Below are 20017 nucleotides of genomic sequence, written 5' to 3' on the forward strand. Positions count from 1 at the left end.
GTCACTCTGCATTGCAAAACATAAGAAATCATACTGCTTGTTACATTATTGTCACTTCAATTAAGCTCTACTTGAATTTAAATTAGCATAAATCAAAGAGCAGGCAATATGTATACCACCGTGATCTGAATGATATTTGACAACAAAGTGACAAGGCTTCTTATTGCTTGCAAAATGTCTCACAATGAGTAAACCAAGTAATTCCCCCGTTAACAGTAGAGAACGTCACCTCATGCGCACACTCTTTAAAAGAGCAGATTACCCCTCTTTCTCTCTTTCTTTTATGTGGTTTCTTCACATCCTTCAAAAGGCACACAAATGACTCTGCAAACCGGCTGCAAATGTGTCATGCAGGTTATCCACAAAACCCCTGCAGCGCAGCTCAATGTTTAACCAATGTAACCCAATGTACTGAGGTCGATGCAGATGAGTCTGACAGGCTCGTAACACGATATCGGTGTTTAAAGAGTGAAACCTGTCAAGAACATGTTTGTATTTTACCACAAAATCAATTATTCAAAAAAGTAAGAAAAAACTTAAAAGTTCAAGACACATTTTTATGGTTTTAAAGTTTGTTTAAATTAAACTTATGTCACAATACCAAAAATCTTAATGGTTCAGAGTTTGCTTAAAAACTTTTATGAACTGTAAAATGACCCAAACTTTATGTACTAGACAGATTTTGTGGAATTGACATGCTGCAGTAATTGGATAAGCAGAGAAATCCAGTTTTTCTTTGATTATGGGCTATTTTATGTAATTACGAGCACTTTATCTCTTTGTCTGTGCATCTCACCACATTACAGAAGCCCATAGTGACCCAGTTAAGCCCAACGGAGGAGCAGAGAAGAGTATTTTCTGCATTATTCACTATGGGCTTGGCTTATGTAATCCAGTCATGTGAGCCTATCCGTGTGCCTGTTGGGAAGCCTAAGTATCATCAAGTGGAAAGACTATGCAAATAACAGAGCCGATTATGCAACGGGCCTATTTACTAAAGCACCCACACAAAACACATGCGTGAGCACAAACACCAGGCCTGCCAGGCTGATAAATTTAAGCGCTGTACAATGACTCCAGCATCACCCTCCCAGTCCACATGCAGCCTCGCATCGCGGCTGCTGATTTGCAAGGTTGCCATAACAACCCTCGCAAAGCCGGCGAACCATGGCTGGGCGAGGGCAGTGACGTGAGGCCCGGCTCTGAACTCAACTGTCCCTAGCAGACGAGCACACTTTCATTGTTTTCTTACTATACCTTCAATACAAAGTATGCATACTTCACATGCAGAAATATTGTGTAGGGACTACATAAATGTATAGAAAATACCGTGCATGAAGCTTTCACGTTTAACTTACTCATTTACTCGTCAGTGATCTGACCTATTAGTGCAATCTGTTCTTTTGGAGTGCTTTTATCACAAATGCAAAATTGAGGATAGCCTTTGTCTCACAGGAAAAGATGCAGCTTACCAACGCAGATAAGATATGCAACTCAAACTTGCATCACAAAAATGCAATTCAGATAGTGGCCTGTGATATAATTAAGTTTATTGGTAAATAATTTTGTAATGCTTACCATTTCTTTCCCACAGTGCATAAAACAGACTATGTATCAGCCAAAGTAAATGGGTGATTCTCACGAAAACTTGCTTTTAAAAATGTAAAGCATGAAAATGTAAAAATTGCTTAAATTTACTTTTTTTCCCACCAGACACTGAAAAACAAAGTCTGGAGTAAATGGGAACATTCATTTAAAAACTTTTACTTATCATTTAACACTTTTTGTAACATAATTTAAAAAATGAGTCCTAAAAAATCTCATTACCGCAACAGTCAGAAAACATCAACACTGACATATTTTCAAAATGACATGACAAATCTGAAAGAACATAATTTGGAGATTCTGCACATGCATTTAAAATCAAAGTATTATGCTTCTATTAATTAAATTAACATTTAATAAGCATTTGTTGCGGTAATGATAATCAAAATGTCGTGTAAGCATTCTGCCAAGACAATATTTCAAATTAACTGTAAAAAAATGATCTTACCTGGTAGCCATCTTGAAGTAACTGGTCCATGTGCTTGGTCACTCAAAATCAAACTTTATTAAAATTCTGTATGTGTGCTTAAACTGTTCTCAAAAAGTGTTGCGAAGGATGAGAACATCAGGCATGGACACATCATTTTCCTAATTTTTCTTCATTATTATTATACATGAATATTCAGTAAATATTTTTTCTGTCATCTAAAGTAGTCTAGCAAAACATCCATTAATTTTTTTCTTAATATTTTTGTGTTAATTTGATTAAATTACAACATAACGCATGTTCAAACACAGCCGGAGACATTGCGGTAATGAGAATTTCAGCAGAAAATCAGATAAAATTTACAATTACAAATTCTTATGTTGAAATCACACATTGTGCAAGGTAGAACACAGTATTGTGTTAATTCTGATGCTTTTTAATGTTACTATATTACACATTTTAAAGCTAAAATAATTAGTGCCGTGGTGTTTCAATAGTTTCGTGAGAATCACCCAAGTGCATTTACATGAATAACAAAACGTTGATCACCTGTATGATGGGATTTCCTCCCTCCAAAAGAGCGATGGCCAGCAGGATGCTTTCCTGGAAGATTCGGTCACTTGTGGCGTTCATAATAAGGTCGATAACAAGGTCAGATGCGCCCTCCCTATCCAGGTGACACTGCACCTCAGCCAGGCTCATCTCCCCTCGACTGCCCCCTGATCCCCCACCAACTCCTGGGAGAAGAAAGAGGGCAAAATGGCAGACTAATCATTACTTTGTTAAGAAGTATACAAGAATCTCATTATGAAACCCATTGGTAGGGGTGCATCAATGTCAGTGAACAAGTTTGAATGCATGTAAGGCAAAAGATTAAAAATGTTTACATGCTTTACAGCTATTAGAATATGCCTGTATATACTGTATATGTAATAAAGATATACATACACAAAAATGCGTCATTAAGTTGAAATAACATATATAAGTCACAGTGGACTATACATAGCATTTATTTAGAAAAAAATTCACAAAATCCAGACATTTAATCTGGAAAGGCGAGTTATTCAACTAAACAATAGCAGACAGAACAGCAGGCTGAATAGATGTCTGTACATTAAAGTAATATTATCAGTTATTTAAACGATAAACCATAGCATACAGCAGTGGTTCTCAAACTGGGGGCCCCAGTTTTATGACATTTTATAAAATACATTCATTTATCATGAATTCTGTATAATTAAACCTAAAAAAATAAGGCTACTAACCAACAGCACTACTTTGTATAACTTAATATGTTTTGTTTAATTAAAATGTTATATTTTAGATACGTTTTTTGACATAAATTTCTTTGGGGGGCCGCGAAGGAATGCACTGTACACAAGGGGGGTCGCACGCGGAAAAAGTTTGAGAACCACTGGCATACAGAACTTACCTGGAAGGTTGAAAAAGGCTAAATTAACCGAACAAGCCAACTAGCGCAAAGTTCGCATACTCGTCATTCGACTGAATTACTGAATCCATTGAATTACATCAATACAAAAGCAGCATATGGCGGACTCTCACTGCTGTAGATGGTAATGTTGTCTCTTGCCTCATAAATGTCAAAATTAATTCATACTGACGTACAAGGCGCACCTGACTATAAGACGCAGCACCAGTCAAGTTATGAAAAAAACGCAGGTTATAGACCGAAAAATACGGTATATATTAAAAGGAAAACACCACCATTTTCAATATTTTATTATGTGCTTACCTCAACTTAGATGAATTAATACATACCTATCTTTTTTATAATGCGTGCACTTAATCTTTGTACAACGTATCGTGAATGTGTTAGCATTTAGCCTAGCCCCATTCATTCCTTAGGATCCAAACAGGGACGATTTTAGAAGCCACCAAACACTTACATGTTTTCCCTATTTAAAGACTGTTACATAGGTAGTTACACGAGGTGGCACAAAACAAAACGTGGTGATTTTCTAAGCGCATACAAAATTAATTACGAAGTTATTGCACACCGAGGTCGAAGTGCTGCAAACTAAGTACTCTTTCGCCATACAATATAGTTCTCATGTTTTATCTGCTTAAAAAATTGCAATGTTTTATTTTGTGCCACCATACTTACTTGTGTAACTACTCATGTAACCGTCTTTAAATAGGGAAAACATGAAAGTGTTTGTTTGCTTCTAAATTCATCCCTGTTTGGAGCCTTAGGAATGAATGGGGCTAGGCTAAATGCTAACACATTCATGACACGCTGTACAAAGATTAAGTGCACGCATTGAAAAAAGATAGGTATATATTAATTTGTCTAAGTTGAGGTAAGAACATAGTAAAATATTGAAAAAAGTGGCGTTTTCCTTTAAGAAATTCTGCATATTAAAGGTGCAGTGTGTACATTTTAGGGCCATCTAGTGGTGAGGTTGCAAATTGCAACCAATGGCTTAGTCCACTGCTCGCCCCTCGCTTTTGAAACACATAGAGAAGCTATGGTAGCCGTCACCGGAAAAACATGTCATCGTCGAAGACAACTTAGTAAAAAAATTTGTCCCTTAAGGACTTCTGTAGAAAAATGGCGGCACAAAATGGCGACTTCCATGTAAGGGGACCCTCGGTGTATGGAGATAAAAAGGTCTCGTTCTAAGGTAATAAACACATAACGGTTCATTACGAAAGGTCTTTATACAACCCTGATAATATAGTTTTCTATATTATTTTGCATTTCTGTGAAGAGATCCTTCTAAAGATTACACACTGCACCTTTAATTTACTCAACTCATTTGTACTTTTGGCACCGGCACACAAAAGCGCAATAAATAATTATTATTATGTTAATTTCTTTTTAATATTTGTTTCTGTATTAAAACTGTTATCAATATTTTGACCTTTCACAGGTTTGCCATCTCATTCTCATATAAAACTGAACTGTGAATATTCTGAATAAGTTGTTTACATAATTTTAATTTATGCATCTGGCAGACACATTAATCCAAAGCGACTTATTGTGCATTCAAGCTATACATTTTGTGTTCCCTTGAAATCAAACCCACAACCTTTGGTACTGCTCACGTAACCCTGAGCTACAGGAACATAATACAGTTAATGTAAACATGGCCAATGTGACATTAACACTCTCTAGACTTTCCCTCTCGAGCAGGTGCGTCTGGAGGCTTTTCACACAGGAAGTGTGGGTGCCCCGTTCCTGTCGCCTGGCAACAGTGATGGCTCTGACTATAGGAGACACGTAACACGTAACTGAGAGGAAAGTGGACAAGGGATGAAATCGCTTTAGTAGCGTGAATCGTTCTTGTGAGAAACATAGACGAACCTGTAGGAACCTTAGTCTGTCCACCGGGGGTGAGCGGCCCATTGCTGAAATTGGTCAAACTGTCTCGCCTGCTTCCCTGCTTGACGTTGCCATAGTAACGGTTCACCAGGACTTGCCTCAGAGCTTCACCCTAACAACAGGGAATGAGGCGGGGCATGGGAGGACACATTATTACCAAACATCTCAATGTGCCATCATAACATTCATTAATGACTAAAAAATTTTTTCGGACATTTGGTAAATGTGAAACTAAAATAATTTAGGTAACACTTTACAATAAGGTTATATGTTAATGCATTAGCTAACATGAACCAACAACGAGCAGTAGTTTTTCAGCATTTAATTATCTTTATTATTTTAATGCCAATACAGTTGCTTATGTTAGTTCATTGTGCATTAACTAATGTTAAAGGATTAGTCCATTTTCCCAAAAGAAAAATCCAGATAATTTACTGTTAATGTTGAAGTCTTTCTTTGTTCAGTCAAGAAGAAATTATGTTTTTTGAAGAAAACATTGCAGAATTTTTCTAATTTTAATGGACTTTAATAGAACCCAACATGTAATACTTAACTCAACACTTAACAGTTTTTTTCTCGTCGTGTAGATCCGGTCGTGATGCGCCAGCTGACCCCACTACGTCACTGCAATACGTCATGATGTCAAGAGGTCACAGAGGACGAACGCGAAACTCCGCCCCAGTGTTTACAAGCGTCTTGAAAGAGGCCCGTTGTTGTATGTCCTACGTTGTTGTATGTCAACTGATACTAATGAATGTCTTTGTGGCAGTTTATTGTTTAAAATGGTCCGCAAATGTGCGTTTTATATATGTAACATGTGACCTCCCTACGTCACTACGCATTTACGTTAGGTCGCGCTGGACCGGACCTTGACGAAAAGTTGTGGTTTAAAAGTATATATTTTTATTTTTCTTGTCAAAAATGACAATCGTTTCGCTAGATAAGACCCTTATGCCTCGTTTGGGATCGTTTATAGTCCTTTGAAACTCTGTTGAAAAAAACTGTTAAGTGTTGAGTTAAGTATTAAATGTTGGGTTCTATTAAAGTCCATCAAAATGAGAAAAACTCTGCAATGTTCTCCCCAAAAAACACAATTTCCCCTGGACCGAACAAAGAAAGACATCAAGATTTTGGATGACTGGGTGGGGTGTGTATTTTCTGGATTTTTCTTTCAAGAAAATGGAATACTCCTTTAACTTTTGATTGAAAAATATGTTTTAGTAAATGCTGAAACTAACATGAATTAAAATTAATCTATCTTTCATTGCTAGTTTATGTCGACAAATATGACCTTATTGTAAAGTGTCACCAGATTTTAATTTACTTTAAGCCTGTATGTGTATAATGCAATATAAAATCTTATTAAAGCATTACAATATGCCCATTTTGCATTTTTTTCTGAATAATTACCTCAAATTCTAATACTTTCCTATTTATACACCTTTAAAGACCGTAATGTGTTAAACACAAAATAACTATAGTATTATATAAATGTGAGTATGTAGTACTGAATTAAAGGCATAATTTAGGGCATATCTGGTATATACAGGCTTTAGGTAAGGTAATCAAATTAGTTATATAACTTTCTCTTGTTGGATGCAACTCAACAGGTCATTTAGGACCGATCCCTCCTCCTGTTCTGTCGGAAAGAGGTCAGATATCTGATAAAACACAGATCCTTTCCCTTACACACATCCTCATGACACCCAATGCCTCAGACACAAGACAACAAATCAATAAAGACTAATCCAAATTCAGTGCTTATACACATAACCAATCCCATTCGCCCAAAACCCCCCTTAAACCAGGTCGGTGAACACGACAAACATGTAACAATAAACTCAAACACGGATCAATCACCATTGTTAGATCTAAAGACCATAAATTCCTAGTTTTCAATGATACTATAACTCATGAGAAGGCATGCAGCAGGGGTGTGACAGGCGAGCGCTCTGACGGGTGGCACTATCTCTGGGTGTTCATCACGTGACCCGTATCTTCACATACCCTTCGCTGATCCTCCAGTAGCTTCTGGGGCTGGTTTGGATCGAGCTCCTGAGTGACGTGAGTTAGAAAAGCACAAACAGAAAGGGAGGAAAGAAAAATGAGAGGCATAAAAGAAAGGGGTCAAGGATGTGAACATTAGTTACGATTTGGACATGCACAAGAAATGTGGGGCTGATTACATCATGCAGTTAAAGGAGAGGCATGTGTGTATGTTGGGGGGGGGGGGTTGCAAAAGGAAGCATTGGTTTAATTGTGACAATAAACTGTAAAAGGATGATATAAAAGAAACATAAATAATACATTTGAAATGCTTTGCTGTTGTTTTATTTTAAATGTGCTGACCTTTTGAAGAAACATAAAAAATTCACCCTATTTTTGTTCCTTCATTTCTTTTTTTTTTATGTTTTTTTCTTTTTACTGTTGGTAACCCTTTCCGAAAAGGTTGCATTTGTTAACATTAATAAATGCATTGGCTAACATAGTGTTCATGTTCATTGTGCATTAAAGGATAACACCACCGTTTTTCAACATTCTACCTTGCTCTTACCTCAACTTAGACAAATGCCTACATACATATCTTTTTTTCAATGCGTACACTTAATCTTTGTACAGCACGTGGTGAATGTGTTAGCATTTAGCCTAGCCCCATTAATTCCTTAGGATCCAAACAGGGATGAATTTAGAAGCCACCAAACACTTCCATGTTTTCCCTATTTAAAGACTGTTATTCGTTACATGAGTAAGTATGGTGGCACAAAATAAAACGTGGGTTTTTTTTAAGGGGATAAAAATGAGAACTATATTGTTTGGTGGAGGAGCACGTAGTTTGCAGCACTTTGATCTTGGCGCGCAGTAACATCATCACTCCCCCTCTCGCGCAAACTACAGGAGTGATGATGTTACTGCGCCCATACACCGAGGTCAAATGTATTCATTTGAGGGAAGAACATAGTAAAACATTGAAAAATGGGGGTGTTAAGGGATTACTCCACTTTCATAAAAAATCCCAACAATTTACTCAACCCCATGTCATTCAAAATGTTGAGAAGAAATACGTTTCTTTTTTTTTAGAAAAAACATTACAGGATTTTTCTCAATTTAACTAAATTGAAACTGTAAACTGTTGGGGTCCAATAAAGTCTATTAAAGGCGGGGTGCATGATCTCTGAAAGCCAATGTTAATATTTGAAATCACCTAAACATACACGCATCTACCTCAATAGAATCTAGACCTTCTTTTGATAGACCCGCCCCACATATACGCAACCCAGGCAACGATGTCAGTTAGTAGACACGCCCCTTATTGCTGATTGGCTACAAGTGTGTTTTGGTACTCGGCTTGTCTCCCTTTTCCAAAGTGTTTTTCAAAAATCATGCACCCCGCCCTTAAATTGAGAAAAATCCTGGAATGTGTTCATAAAAAAACTTAATTTCTTCTCGACTAAACAAACAAAGACACACACAACCCTGATGACATGGGGGTGAGCAAATTATCGGGATTTTATTTTTATGAAAGTGGAGTATTCCTTTAAGTTCCAACTTTTGATTTAAAAAAACATATTAGTAAATGTTGAAATGAACATGAATTAAGATGACTAAATGCTGTATAGATATATTGTTAGCTAATGCATTAACTAATGTTAACAAATACAACCTTATTGTAAAGTGTTACCTCTATTCTCTTAAAACAATTCAATTATAAATCAAAAAAAAATGATCATTTGTCAGAATAAATATGCATTAACCTCTGCTAACCCATTCAATAGACCATCTGTTTGACTGTAGCGTTGCTTTAAAGAGATAGTTCACCTTAAAATGAAAATTCTGTCATTATCCACCCATCCCCACGTTGCTCCAAACCTGCATGAATTTCTTTTTTCTGATGAACACAAAAGCAGATATTTTGTGAAATGATGGAAAACACCGCAGACAGTGACCATCGACTTCCATAGTAGGAACAAAAAAATATGATGGAATTCAATGGGTACCGTCAACTGTGTGCTTACCATCATATATCAAAATATTTTCTTCCTCATTTATCACAATACTTCCAAAAAATATTTTTGTTCCTACTATGGAAGTCAATGGTCACCATCTGCTGCGTGTTCACCATCATCCCCCAAAATATCTGCTATATAAAGAAATCCATACAGGTCCAGAACAACACGAGGATGAGCAAACGACGACAGAACCCTCACTCCAATGTGAACCATCCCTTCAACTGTAGCATTAGCAGGAATGAAACCAATGTTTATTACAAAAGGCACCACAAAGGGCGCCAAAACCAGAAAGGAGAGTGAAAAAAATAATTACATAATGGAGCCTGTGTACTACTAACACACTGCAGCTCATGCCCCCATCAGTCATGGAAAAACACTTGAACTCTTCCCTCTTCCTCTGAGTATACATATACGGATGCATGCGCTCATGGCCAAAAAACTTAATGAGCAAAATGGAGAAACAAAAGGTCAATCTACTGACATGCTTCCGAATTGGACAGAAGGAAAAATCTGCGTGCGAGCATCAATGTATTTGTGCATGGGGCTTGGTTTACCCATTTGCATGGGTAGGGATGACTCAGACGAAAAGAGAAAAAGTGGCTAATGCAACGGGACGAGGCATAGACACGGTACAAAACGACCAAGTACTGTCTTTAGCAACCCATATTTCCGCACCGCGGCGCATCAGACGCACAAGGTGGGAAAATATGTGTTGGACACACCTCTGCCGGGACCTCTGGCTCTGGTGGGGGTGCGAGCTAATGGAAATAAAAAGTCGTGTTAGTTAATGCAGATTAGCTTCTGGAATTAATAGCACTTGTTAACACCCTCGAAAACCAAACATTTAGACCACGTATGAAGAGATAAGCATGTAAATATGACCCAAACTATGACTGCAATTTCCAAAGGTGCCCATTTAACTATAATGACCACAGCGAGGGTTTGTTTAATCATGCATTGGAATAGCTGACTGGCCTACGTGAGAAGCTTTTGTAAAATCATAATCTCAATAAAACTATGTGAACGTATTTTTAACTGACTAGAAAGGCAATAAACATCCCGGTTTGCAAAGCATGCAAGCTGTGACTTGGCACTAAACATTACTCAGTTAAATGTTTCCAATACAGAGTTGGGCGTGTAAGGAGATTAGTTTAATGTTGCAAATTTTCAAATAGGTATGCGCAACGTGTTTGGTCTTGCCATGACGCTCCGTGTGGGAATCTGAGTGTGTTTCTCTGAACAAGTATTGTATGTCCACAATTAGTGGTAAAACCTCAAAATACTCTTTTAATTGTGCATTAGTAGGTGAGGACATAAAAAGGCGTGTTGAATCAAGATCATTCAGGTCATGCAGGAGCATTCGAAACGGGAAAAGCAGGCGTCAAGAGCAACATGCAGAAAGTTTGTTGTTCTACACGTCAGACACAACAAATGGGATGAGTTTGACAAAGACTGCGGCATCGGAAAAAAACATGAAAAACAAACAATCGCTCGTATAACAAACACAAACTGGGTCTTACAAAAATATGTTTGCACTGAATGAATGCAAAACTGAAGAAAAAGAGGACATTTTGAGCATATCGTCTGGAACCATTCAAGAGTAGCAGATACAAAGGGAAGGGGGGGGGGGGGTTCTAAATTAGCAACAACCGTGACGCACGACATGTTTGTGTGAGTAATACTGCAACCAGATAGGAATCTCCCTTACTGCAACTATAATTTTTCAGCTGGAAAATAATGCTGTTGCACCGATAAGGTGTGAATTTAAAATGTCCCTCTCTAGCCACCATAAATGCACTTTCATCACATGCTATAAAAACACTTTCTTGTGAAGTTCCCCGCAGCGATCGATACAGCGCATCTATCCATCTGGTGAATTTGATTAACTCTTTTGAAAAGCTAACAGCTTTTTCGATCCTTCGTCTTGGCTCTTTTTTTGCTGTTTTTTTCCCCGGTACAAATCACAAGTTTGAATGGCACAAGTCTGTTAGGTGACAAATTCAATCATGTCACAGCTACAATCCTTGCAGTGCATGCAAATAAAGTTCGTAATCATAGACAGTAATACAAAAGCGTGCACACTTCTGTTTACCTTTACAACATGACAGGTTACAATGATATGACCCTGCATGTGCGTCCATTTAGGACCTATGGCCTAAAGATCCAAGGGCTTGATTAAAAGGCATCTGGCACGGTGACCTCATTTATGCATTTCTCAGAAAATGAGGGGGAAACAGAATTTTTCTTAAAGAGAGGAGTTTAGGACAAGGACTTTAAATGTCGCACGCCCACCCACCCCTAGTGCCCCCCTTCACCCGGCGTGTGTGTCTGTGCCACCGCCAGCGTCTCTTGGTAAACAGCCGCGTCTCACTTTTATTGGCAATTACTGCAGAAGGTCACACATCAGTAAAGAGCCTGAATTCCAGGAAAAAAAAACTGGAAAAAAAGGGCAGGTCTTATGTAACCTCGGGTTGAGAGCTGGCGGGAGTCCAGGAATCATGCTGCACGCAGGCAAAGAAACTGGGACATGGAGACGGACGCAGCCACATCTCCCCCTGATGGGCGATTGAGGACATGCAGAGGAGGGGCCGGCGTTATTGCTGCTAACACACGCTTAGTCTCAGGACACATGAGGACAGGAGATCTAAACTAACAAAACCAACAGGAACTGACTGAATCTAAAGGCAGTGGTAACTTTCACATGGGGAGGGGAGAGAGAGAGAGAGAGAGAGAGAGAGAGAGAGAGAGAGAGAGAGAGAGAGACACAAAGAAAGAATTTACAATGCAGCACAAATATTCATTGCCTTTTTAGCATTTCAGCATGGGCACTAGTATAAACTACTTTTATGGTGAAGCTAAAGTTAGTTACAGTAGTTATTAAGTTAGTCATGTTCACAACTGGGTGCGCGAAAAACAAAACACACCCGTACAATGCATTACATTTAAAGGAACAGACATATATAAATCAACTAACATGTAAAGTTTGAGGTTTGTTATAGCCAACATTAGGCAAGAACATACATACTGTATAGATTAAATGTTTATTACTGGCTTTTGTACAGTGTTTCTCAAACAGGGGACAATGGCCCAGTTGGGGACCTCAACAAACTTTCAAAAGGGCCACAAGATGACTTAAAAGTATTTAAAGGACAAGTTTGGTATTTTACACTTAAAGCCTGTTTTCAGATTGTTTATGATGAAATTTGGACATATGATGCTGACCCGAGAATTTTCGGGTGTTTATTGTATTACCCCCCACCTCTACAATGGCTGCATAGGTGCACTGGAACAATCCTCCTAAAATGCATTAAATTTTCATTTACAAAGACGTGAAACTCACCGAGTGGTCAGGGGTGTTCACTAATATGCTCACACAAAAATAGCTGCAAAAGATGCTTTCCAACAGGTATTTTACCATTCGTTGTAAACTTGTGGACCTATTTTTCCAAACGCCTCACACCCGTATATTCTTCCGTTGAGAGCTTGAATAATAGACCCTCTAGCACAGTTGGTGGCGATAATCCGCCTTTGCCAACTGCAAGAATACAACCAACGTTCCCAGCGTGGAGTAATACCGTACCTCACAGCACATCTAATACAAGTCAATGGAGTTGGACAAAAACTACGATAAAACCTGTTGGAAAGCAGCTTTTGCAGCGATTTCCGTGTGAGCACACCAGTGAACAACCCCGACCACTCGGTGAGTTTCACATCCTTGCAAACGAAAGTCCAATCCATTCTAGGAAGGATTGCTCCTGTGCACCTATTGTGGAGGTGGGAGGTGATACAACAAACACCCAAAAATTCTCGGGCCAGCATCACACGTCCAAATTTCAGTGAAAACCGTTCAACTCCACCACAAACAATCTGAAAACAGGGCTTTAAGTGTAAAATACAGAACTTGTCCTTTAAAATAAGCCAAAACAACTATGTTTTGGTGTACATCTTTTTTGTAATGCCAAGCTCTAGAATATTTTTATAGGTAGAAATTCTAAGTGCTTTAAATAATGTTGTGTACAATAAGGTGCCTTGATATCAAAAAGATTCAATTCTATTTATAAGCACATTTAAAGACACAATCTGTAACTTTTGCCTCTCTATCGCCACCTCTGTTTGAAAAATTGCAAAATTATAGTTATTTGTCAAGTAATTTTCTTCGGTTTCTCTTCTTCTTCATTTACGGTTGAGACTAATCACACAATCGGTTCAGAAAGTTATATTTCCTGCAAAACCTGACTCGACCAAGCAAATTATGAATCATTATTAAACGTTTACCTTTGCGAATCGGAGTAAGGGCAAGAAGATAGTTTTGAACACAGATTTTTTTATGTATATGGGTATTGCAGGTACATTTGGTGTCATAATTTTTTCATTTTTTCCCCTAAATGATTGTATTTTAATTTTTTTAATTTGCTACTCATTGTCATGGATCATAGTGTGGTGTCTGAATTGGTCAGTGTCAATTATGTTACCATGTTACAAAGTAGTGTTGACAGTATGTTTTAAAGGTATTTTTTAAAGGTATTTTAAATTATAATTTTATATAAATATAAAATAATAATTTTTTTTAAAAATTACGACTTTGGAAATGAAGAGTTTGGTTCCAAAATGCAATAAACGGCATTAAAAAAAATAGTTACCGCCAAAATCAGTATTGTATCTGGACAGTATTAAAAAGTTAATTCTTCATTTTACGCAAAATCCAATATCCGGCGTGTTATTTTGTCATCTTTTTGCCTTTTTTTCCAAACTGCGACAAACGCCAGTCCTCCTGTTGTGCAGAATGCAATAAATCCGTTTAACCAATCACAGCGCACCATTCCACGCATTGTAAACAACAATGGCAACGCTTTGAATACACAAAGAATCCTAGTTTTCCTCATCTACTTTGTACTTTGTGATCAACAAACAAACAAAATAATAATTTTGATGGCATTGCTAAACCTGTGGTAGTTTTCTGTGGCGGGGAAGAAACGTAAGCCATCAAAACTGAATAATTTACGTAAGAGGCACTCGGGTGAAGGAAAAATGCCAGCTGTTGCTTGTTCTCACACGACAGCATCAAGCTTCTGTCATGCTAACACATTGACCCCAGGGGATCTTATTTAAGTCAACGAAACCGAGCAGGAACAAAATATTTTACAGCTGAACGCAGTCAAAAAAGTTCAGTGACGACGTCCCAAGGATGACAGCAGCAATGACAGTGTTCTTAATATGACAAAGTAAGTGTTTTGATTAAGGCCATTAAAGGAATAGTCTACTCATTTTCAATATTAAAATATGTTATTACCTTAACTAAGAATTGTTGATACATCCCTCTATCATCTGTGTGAGTGCACGTAAGCACTGGAGCGCGCTGCGACGCTTCGATAGCATTTAGCTTAGCCCCATTCATTCAATGGTACCATTTAGAGATAAAGTTAGAAGTGACCAAACACATCAACGTTTTTCCTATTTAAGACGAGTAGTTATACGAGCAAGTTTGGTGGTACAAAATAAAACGTAGCGCTTTTCTAAGCGGATTTAAAGAGGAACTATATTTTATGGCGTAATAGCACTTTTGGGAGCACTTCGACTCGGCGCAGTAACACCCTCCCTCTCCCATTATGAGAGTGAGAAGGGGAGCGGACTTTTCAGGCGAGTCGAAGCACTCCCAAAAGTGCTATTACGCCATAAAATATAGTTCCTCTTTTAAATCCGCTTAGAAAAGCGCTACATTTATTTTGTACCACCAAACTTGCTCGTATAACTACTCGTCTTAAATAGGAAAAACGTTGATGTGCTTGGTCACTTCCAACTCCATCTCCAAATGGCACAATTGAACGAACGGGGCCAAGCCAAATGCTATCGAAGCGCCGCAGCGCGCCCCAGCGCTTACGTGCACACACACAAATGATAGAGGGATGTATCAACAATTCTTAGTTAAGGTAATAACATATTTTAATATTGAAAATGAATAGACTATTCCTTTAATGTTCATTTATTTTTATCAGTGTATACCACTAGTCAACTAAATGAATATAACATGGCAACGATGAATGCACATTTATATACTGATTCAATAGATTTAGAACATTTTGGAAAAAAATTATCAGTTTTTATAATAAATATTTGAAAATCAAATGACGGATTTGAATTTTTTATTGTTATAATAACCTAAAGATGCTTTGTGAAAGTTTGTAACAGAAAATGGTGGTTTTTATCTTGTCACTTTCTTGGTATAGAAAACACATTTTTACTAGTTTTTTATTGGTTAAAATAGATAAGATATTGCGTTTTGGAACCAAACTCTTCAAATGTACCTGCAAAACATAATCACCCATTAAGTAAACAACTGATGTTTTTTTTTATGAAAAAGTTACGGATTACAGTTTACAGAACCGAAATCCACCACTGTAGAGACACAGAAGATAATCTGTAAGCATGTGTGTTCATTCATTAAACATTTAATGAATGTTCATCTGAATATGCATGCAGCCAACATCAAAACTGTAGCACGCAGTGCTGTTTAATACATTTTCCCATGTTTATGTCCATCTGTACAATTCTGCAGATTTTACTGTACCAAGGTATAAGGCATCAGACTTGCACAAGAGAAAAAGAGAGAGAGAGAGAGAGAGAGAGAGAGAGAGAGAGAGAGAGAGAGAGACGGTGTATAACCGTGATCGTCTGGCACAGGTCACTGAAGGACACGTGCATAACCGCATGCGCTCCCTTGAGTACGTGCACGCGCATACATTCCCTTTCTCTCCTGTAGTGAATACATTGCCATTACATAACCTTCCTCATTCAGTAGCGCACAGCCACAGCATCAACCTAAAGCCATAATACCCCCCATCCCTGTTACATCACACAAGCATGATCAGACTGCAGCCAAGCCACTTAAACACAGTCCTGTTATACTGATGGGAGAGACATCCTCTTATATAATATAGAGAATTATAGAGAAAGAGAGACAGAAACGGAGAGTGTTATGTGAGTACAGGACCAGAGATGGTCTGTCTTTACATGTGCAGTGGAGGAGAGCTGAGCTTCACGGCACTCTTTAAGGTCAACATGTGATCTGGTTAAACGTGTGGTTATGTTTTGAGGATCCAGCTAAGAAACAAGTAGGGAGTCACTTTACAGTAAAAACAAAGACGTCACCAACCTGCTGTCAAGGAAGAGCTCAGATTCAGCATCTATTTGCTCTTAACTGATACACATGAGCAAGTTACAGATTTAAATTATGTTAATGTAATAATGTAACAAATATATATTATCCCAAACTAGTAAGATTTTCTTCTGAGGAACACAAAAATAAAAAATGTAAAGAATTCTTTAAACTGTTCTTTCCGTGCATTGGATGAAAACCACAGGCTGTCAGACTCCAAAAACAAGTGCAAGAAAATTAGAATATGATCATTTTTCCATCTGCTGCAGCTCGAAAATCACAAACTGGTTTGACGTCAGTGACGTTTAAAATATCATTGGTTCTTGCCAGTATCATAACTGAATATGATACAAAGAACAGAGTGAAAAATATGCAAACTTTATCCTTTGGTGTTATCCTTGAAGAAAGTCATGTGTTTAGAAGAACTTGGCAGAATTTACATTTTTGGGTGAACTATTCCTTTAAATATTAAAGAGACACTCCACTTTTTTTGAAAATATGCTAATTTTCCAGCTTCCCTAGAGTTAAACATTTGATTTTTACCGTTTTGGAATCCATTCAGCCGATCTCGAGATCTGGGAGTACCACTTTTTGCATAGCTTAGCATAATCCATTGAATCTGATTAGACCATTAGCATTGCGCTAAAAAAATACTCCAAAGAGTTTCGATATTTTTTCCAATTCAAAACTTGACCCCAGTAGCCACATCGCGTACGAAGACCGATGGAAAATTAAGAGCCGTGACCTTCCAGGCAGATATGGCTAGGAACTATACTCTCACTTTGGCGCAACAATCAAGGACTTTGCTGCCGTACCATGGCTGAAGGTGGCGCAATGATATTATGCAGCGCCTGAAAGTAGTCCCCTTGGTAACTTTCAATAGCAGGGACCACTTTCGGGCACTGCGCAACATCACTACAGCAGAAAAGTCCCCGACCATCATACAGGAATGAGAGTATAGTTTCCAGTCACATCAGTCAAGAAAATAGCAACTTTTAATTTTCCATCGGTTTTAGTATACAATGTAACTACAGAAGTGTCAAGTTTTAAATAGGAAAAATACCGAAACTCACAATGCTAATGGTCTAATCGGATTCAATGGATTATGCTAAGCTACGTGTATGCTAAAAGTGGTACCCCACGGAAATCAGCTGAATGGATTCCAAAATGGTAAAAATCAACTCTATGGGAGCTGAAAAATGAGCACACCTTCCAAAAAGTGAAGTGTCCCTTTAACAGTCAATGGGGCCTAAATAACCAATAGGACAAAACAGTCATAAAACAGGCAGTTCTGGTCCTTCATTCTGATTGGTTGAAACGCGTTCTAAGCTGCGATAAAATACCCCAGAAACCCTTTGCTTAAAGGAATAGTCTACTCATTTTCAAAATTAAAATATGTTATTACCTTAACTAAGAATTGTTGATACATCCCTCTATCATCTGTGTGCGTGCATGTAAGCGCTGGAGCGCGCTGCGACGATTCGATAGCATTTAGCTTAGACCCAATCATTCAATTGTACCATTTAGAGATAAAGTTAGAAGTGACCAAACACATCAACGTTTTTCCTATTTAAGACGAGTAGTTATACGAGCAAGTTTGGTGGTACAAAATAAAACGTAGCGCTTTTCTAAGCGGATTTAAAAGAGGAACTATATTTTATGGCGTAATAGCACTTTTGGGAGTACTTCGACTCGCCTGAAAAGTCCGCTCCCCTTCTCACTCTCATAATGGGAGAGGGAGGGTGTTACTGTACCGAGTCGAAGTACTCCCAAAAGTGCTATTACGCCATAAATTATAGTTCCTCTTTTAAATCCGCTTAGAAAAGCGCTACGTTTTATTTTGTACCACCAAACTTGATCGTATAACTACTCGTCTTAAATAGGAAAAACGTTGATGTGTTTGGTCACTTCTAACTTTATCTCTGAATGGTACAATTGAATGAATGGGGCTAAGCTAAATGCTATCGAAGTGTAGCAGCGCGCTCCAGCGCTTACGTGCACGCACACAGATGATAGAGGGATGTATCAACAATTCTTAGTTAAGGTAATAACATATTTTAATATTGAAAATGAGTAGACTATTCCTTTAAGTATTGTTGTTAAGTACTGTAGAGGAAGATAATGTAAAAATGTCAGACATTGTTGTACATTTTTATTTATTAGTTGGGCTTTGTGTGGTGGGAAGAGATGGATAGGACAGAGAAAAAGAAAATGACCAAAAACAAGACACGCTGAAATTAATGGAGTGAACATGGAAAAGTCAATTTATGGAATGTTAATTTATGAAAATAAACACCACAGTCTTTAATCATATTTTCATTGTGTCTTTGCTGCGTCTATGTTTCTTGGAAACCGCTCTATTGCAGCCACACTTGATTCTGAGGAACTACTTTGTTTGGTGGAAGAGTAATATTTGTACTAATATAATTACAACTTATTTGCTGTGTTTTATTTTATGAAACCCTGCTATGAAGTAGCCATTTTATAAAAGCAATAAGCTTTGCATCGTGCCTAACAACACCTTTATTATAACACCAACTGTTATAAAATGCACTTTAACCCACTGCTTCTTGGGGCTTATTGCTTTTTAGATATATAGTGAATAGAGAATATATTAATTATAGAAGTTTCATCACGTAGGGTAACAAGACCACTCATACACCATGTCATACGTGACCTTTACATGTAACTATATGCACTTGTGTCGTCAAGTCAATTATCACAGAAAATCTTTTTGACTCATCACTTTAAGAGCAGTAATGTGAAACTTGCACTTTTGTTAAAGCTCTTACATGAATTATTCCTTTAAAATTATTATTTAAACAGGCCTTTCAAAGCATGAACATCTGATTCTACATTATCAACATCATTGTATTTACATTCTGTGGTTGAGAGCACATCTACAGTACAAAACCAAACACGTTGGGTTGTTTTTCATCTCTTTCAACAAGAACTTTTAGCCCTGTGACTTTTATTAAATGTGAACCTTTGTGAAATCCAAGATAAAGTCTCATAATCTATAAGATTAGGAAGTTTGATTTCATTCATTGATTTTACAACGATTTCAAACATAATCTAAAGATATCAAGGTTATATTTTTGTTCTTTACATTATACAATGTAGAAAACAGTAAATGACAAAAAATTACTTTAGCTGGGTTTTCACACACAGGGTCACAAATAATCACTTCATAATTTGAGTTTATTGCTTTTTATTTGTCTGCTATCAATGTCTTACAGTGTACACAGTTGCATTACAAAATATTATTTTATCTAAATATAAAATACATTAACTAAAACCTAAAATCACTATTATATCTACACTAACCTGTAGTCAACCTAGAATATTTCTTTAAACAAGCGATAACTCGCGTGAGTGGTCATGTTACCATTTATTTTTAGCATTGATGAACTCAACTGTTCATCATTAAGGCTGATGTAAATGTAAAAAGCTATGAGTTCATCCTGTTAGTGACATGT

General features: G+C 37.5%; 1 protein-coding gene across 21 annotated transcripts in view; it reads right to left on the reverse strand.

Annotated features, from left to right (window-relative positions):
- itpr1b (inositol 1,4,5-trisphosphate receptor, type 1b) overlaps positions 1 to 20017 on the reverse strand; it is a 163794-nt gene that overhangs the window by 56372 nt on the left and 87405 nt on the right. For 8 of the 21 annotated variants that reach the window (XM_055183309.2, XM_055183316.2, XM_055183306.2 and 5 more), the window contains 4 exons: positions 10108 to 10143; positions 7386 to 7433; positions 5361 to 5490; positions 2582 to 2769 (listed from right to left, as the gene is read on the reverse strand). In XM_055183309.2, coding sequence (XP_055039284.2) covers positions 2582 to 2769; positions 5361 to 5490; positions 7386 to 7433; positions 10108 to 10143 — 402 coding nt within the window. The remainder of the gene's footprint in view (positions 1 to 2581; positions 2770 to 5360; positions 5491 to 7385; positions 7434 to 10107; positions 10144 to 20017) is intronic. The other 13 variants (XM_055183318.2, XM_055183311.2, XM_055183304.2 and 10 more) reach the window with 3 other exon arrangements.

The sequence above is a fragment of the Misgurnus anguillicaudatus genome, chromosome 14 (assembly GCF_027580225.2).
Source record: "Misgurnus anguillicaudatus chromosome 14, ASM2758022v2, whole genome shotgun sequence".
In the NCBI taxonomy this organism is placed as follows: domain Eukaryota; kingdom Metazoa; phylum Chordata; class Actinopteri; order Cypriniformes; family Cobitidae; genus Misgurnus; species Misgurnus anguillicaudatus.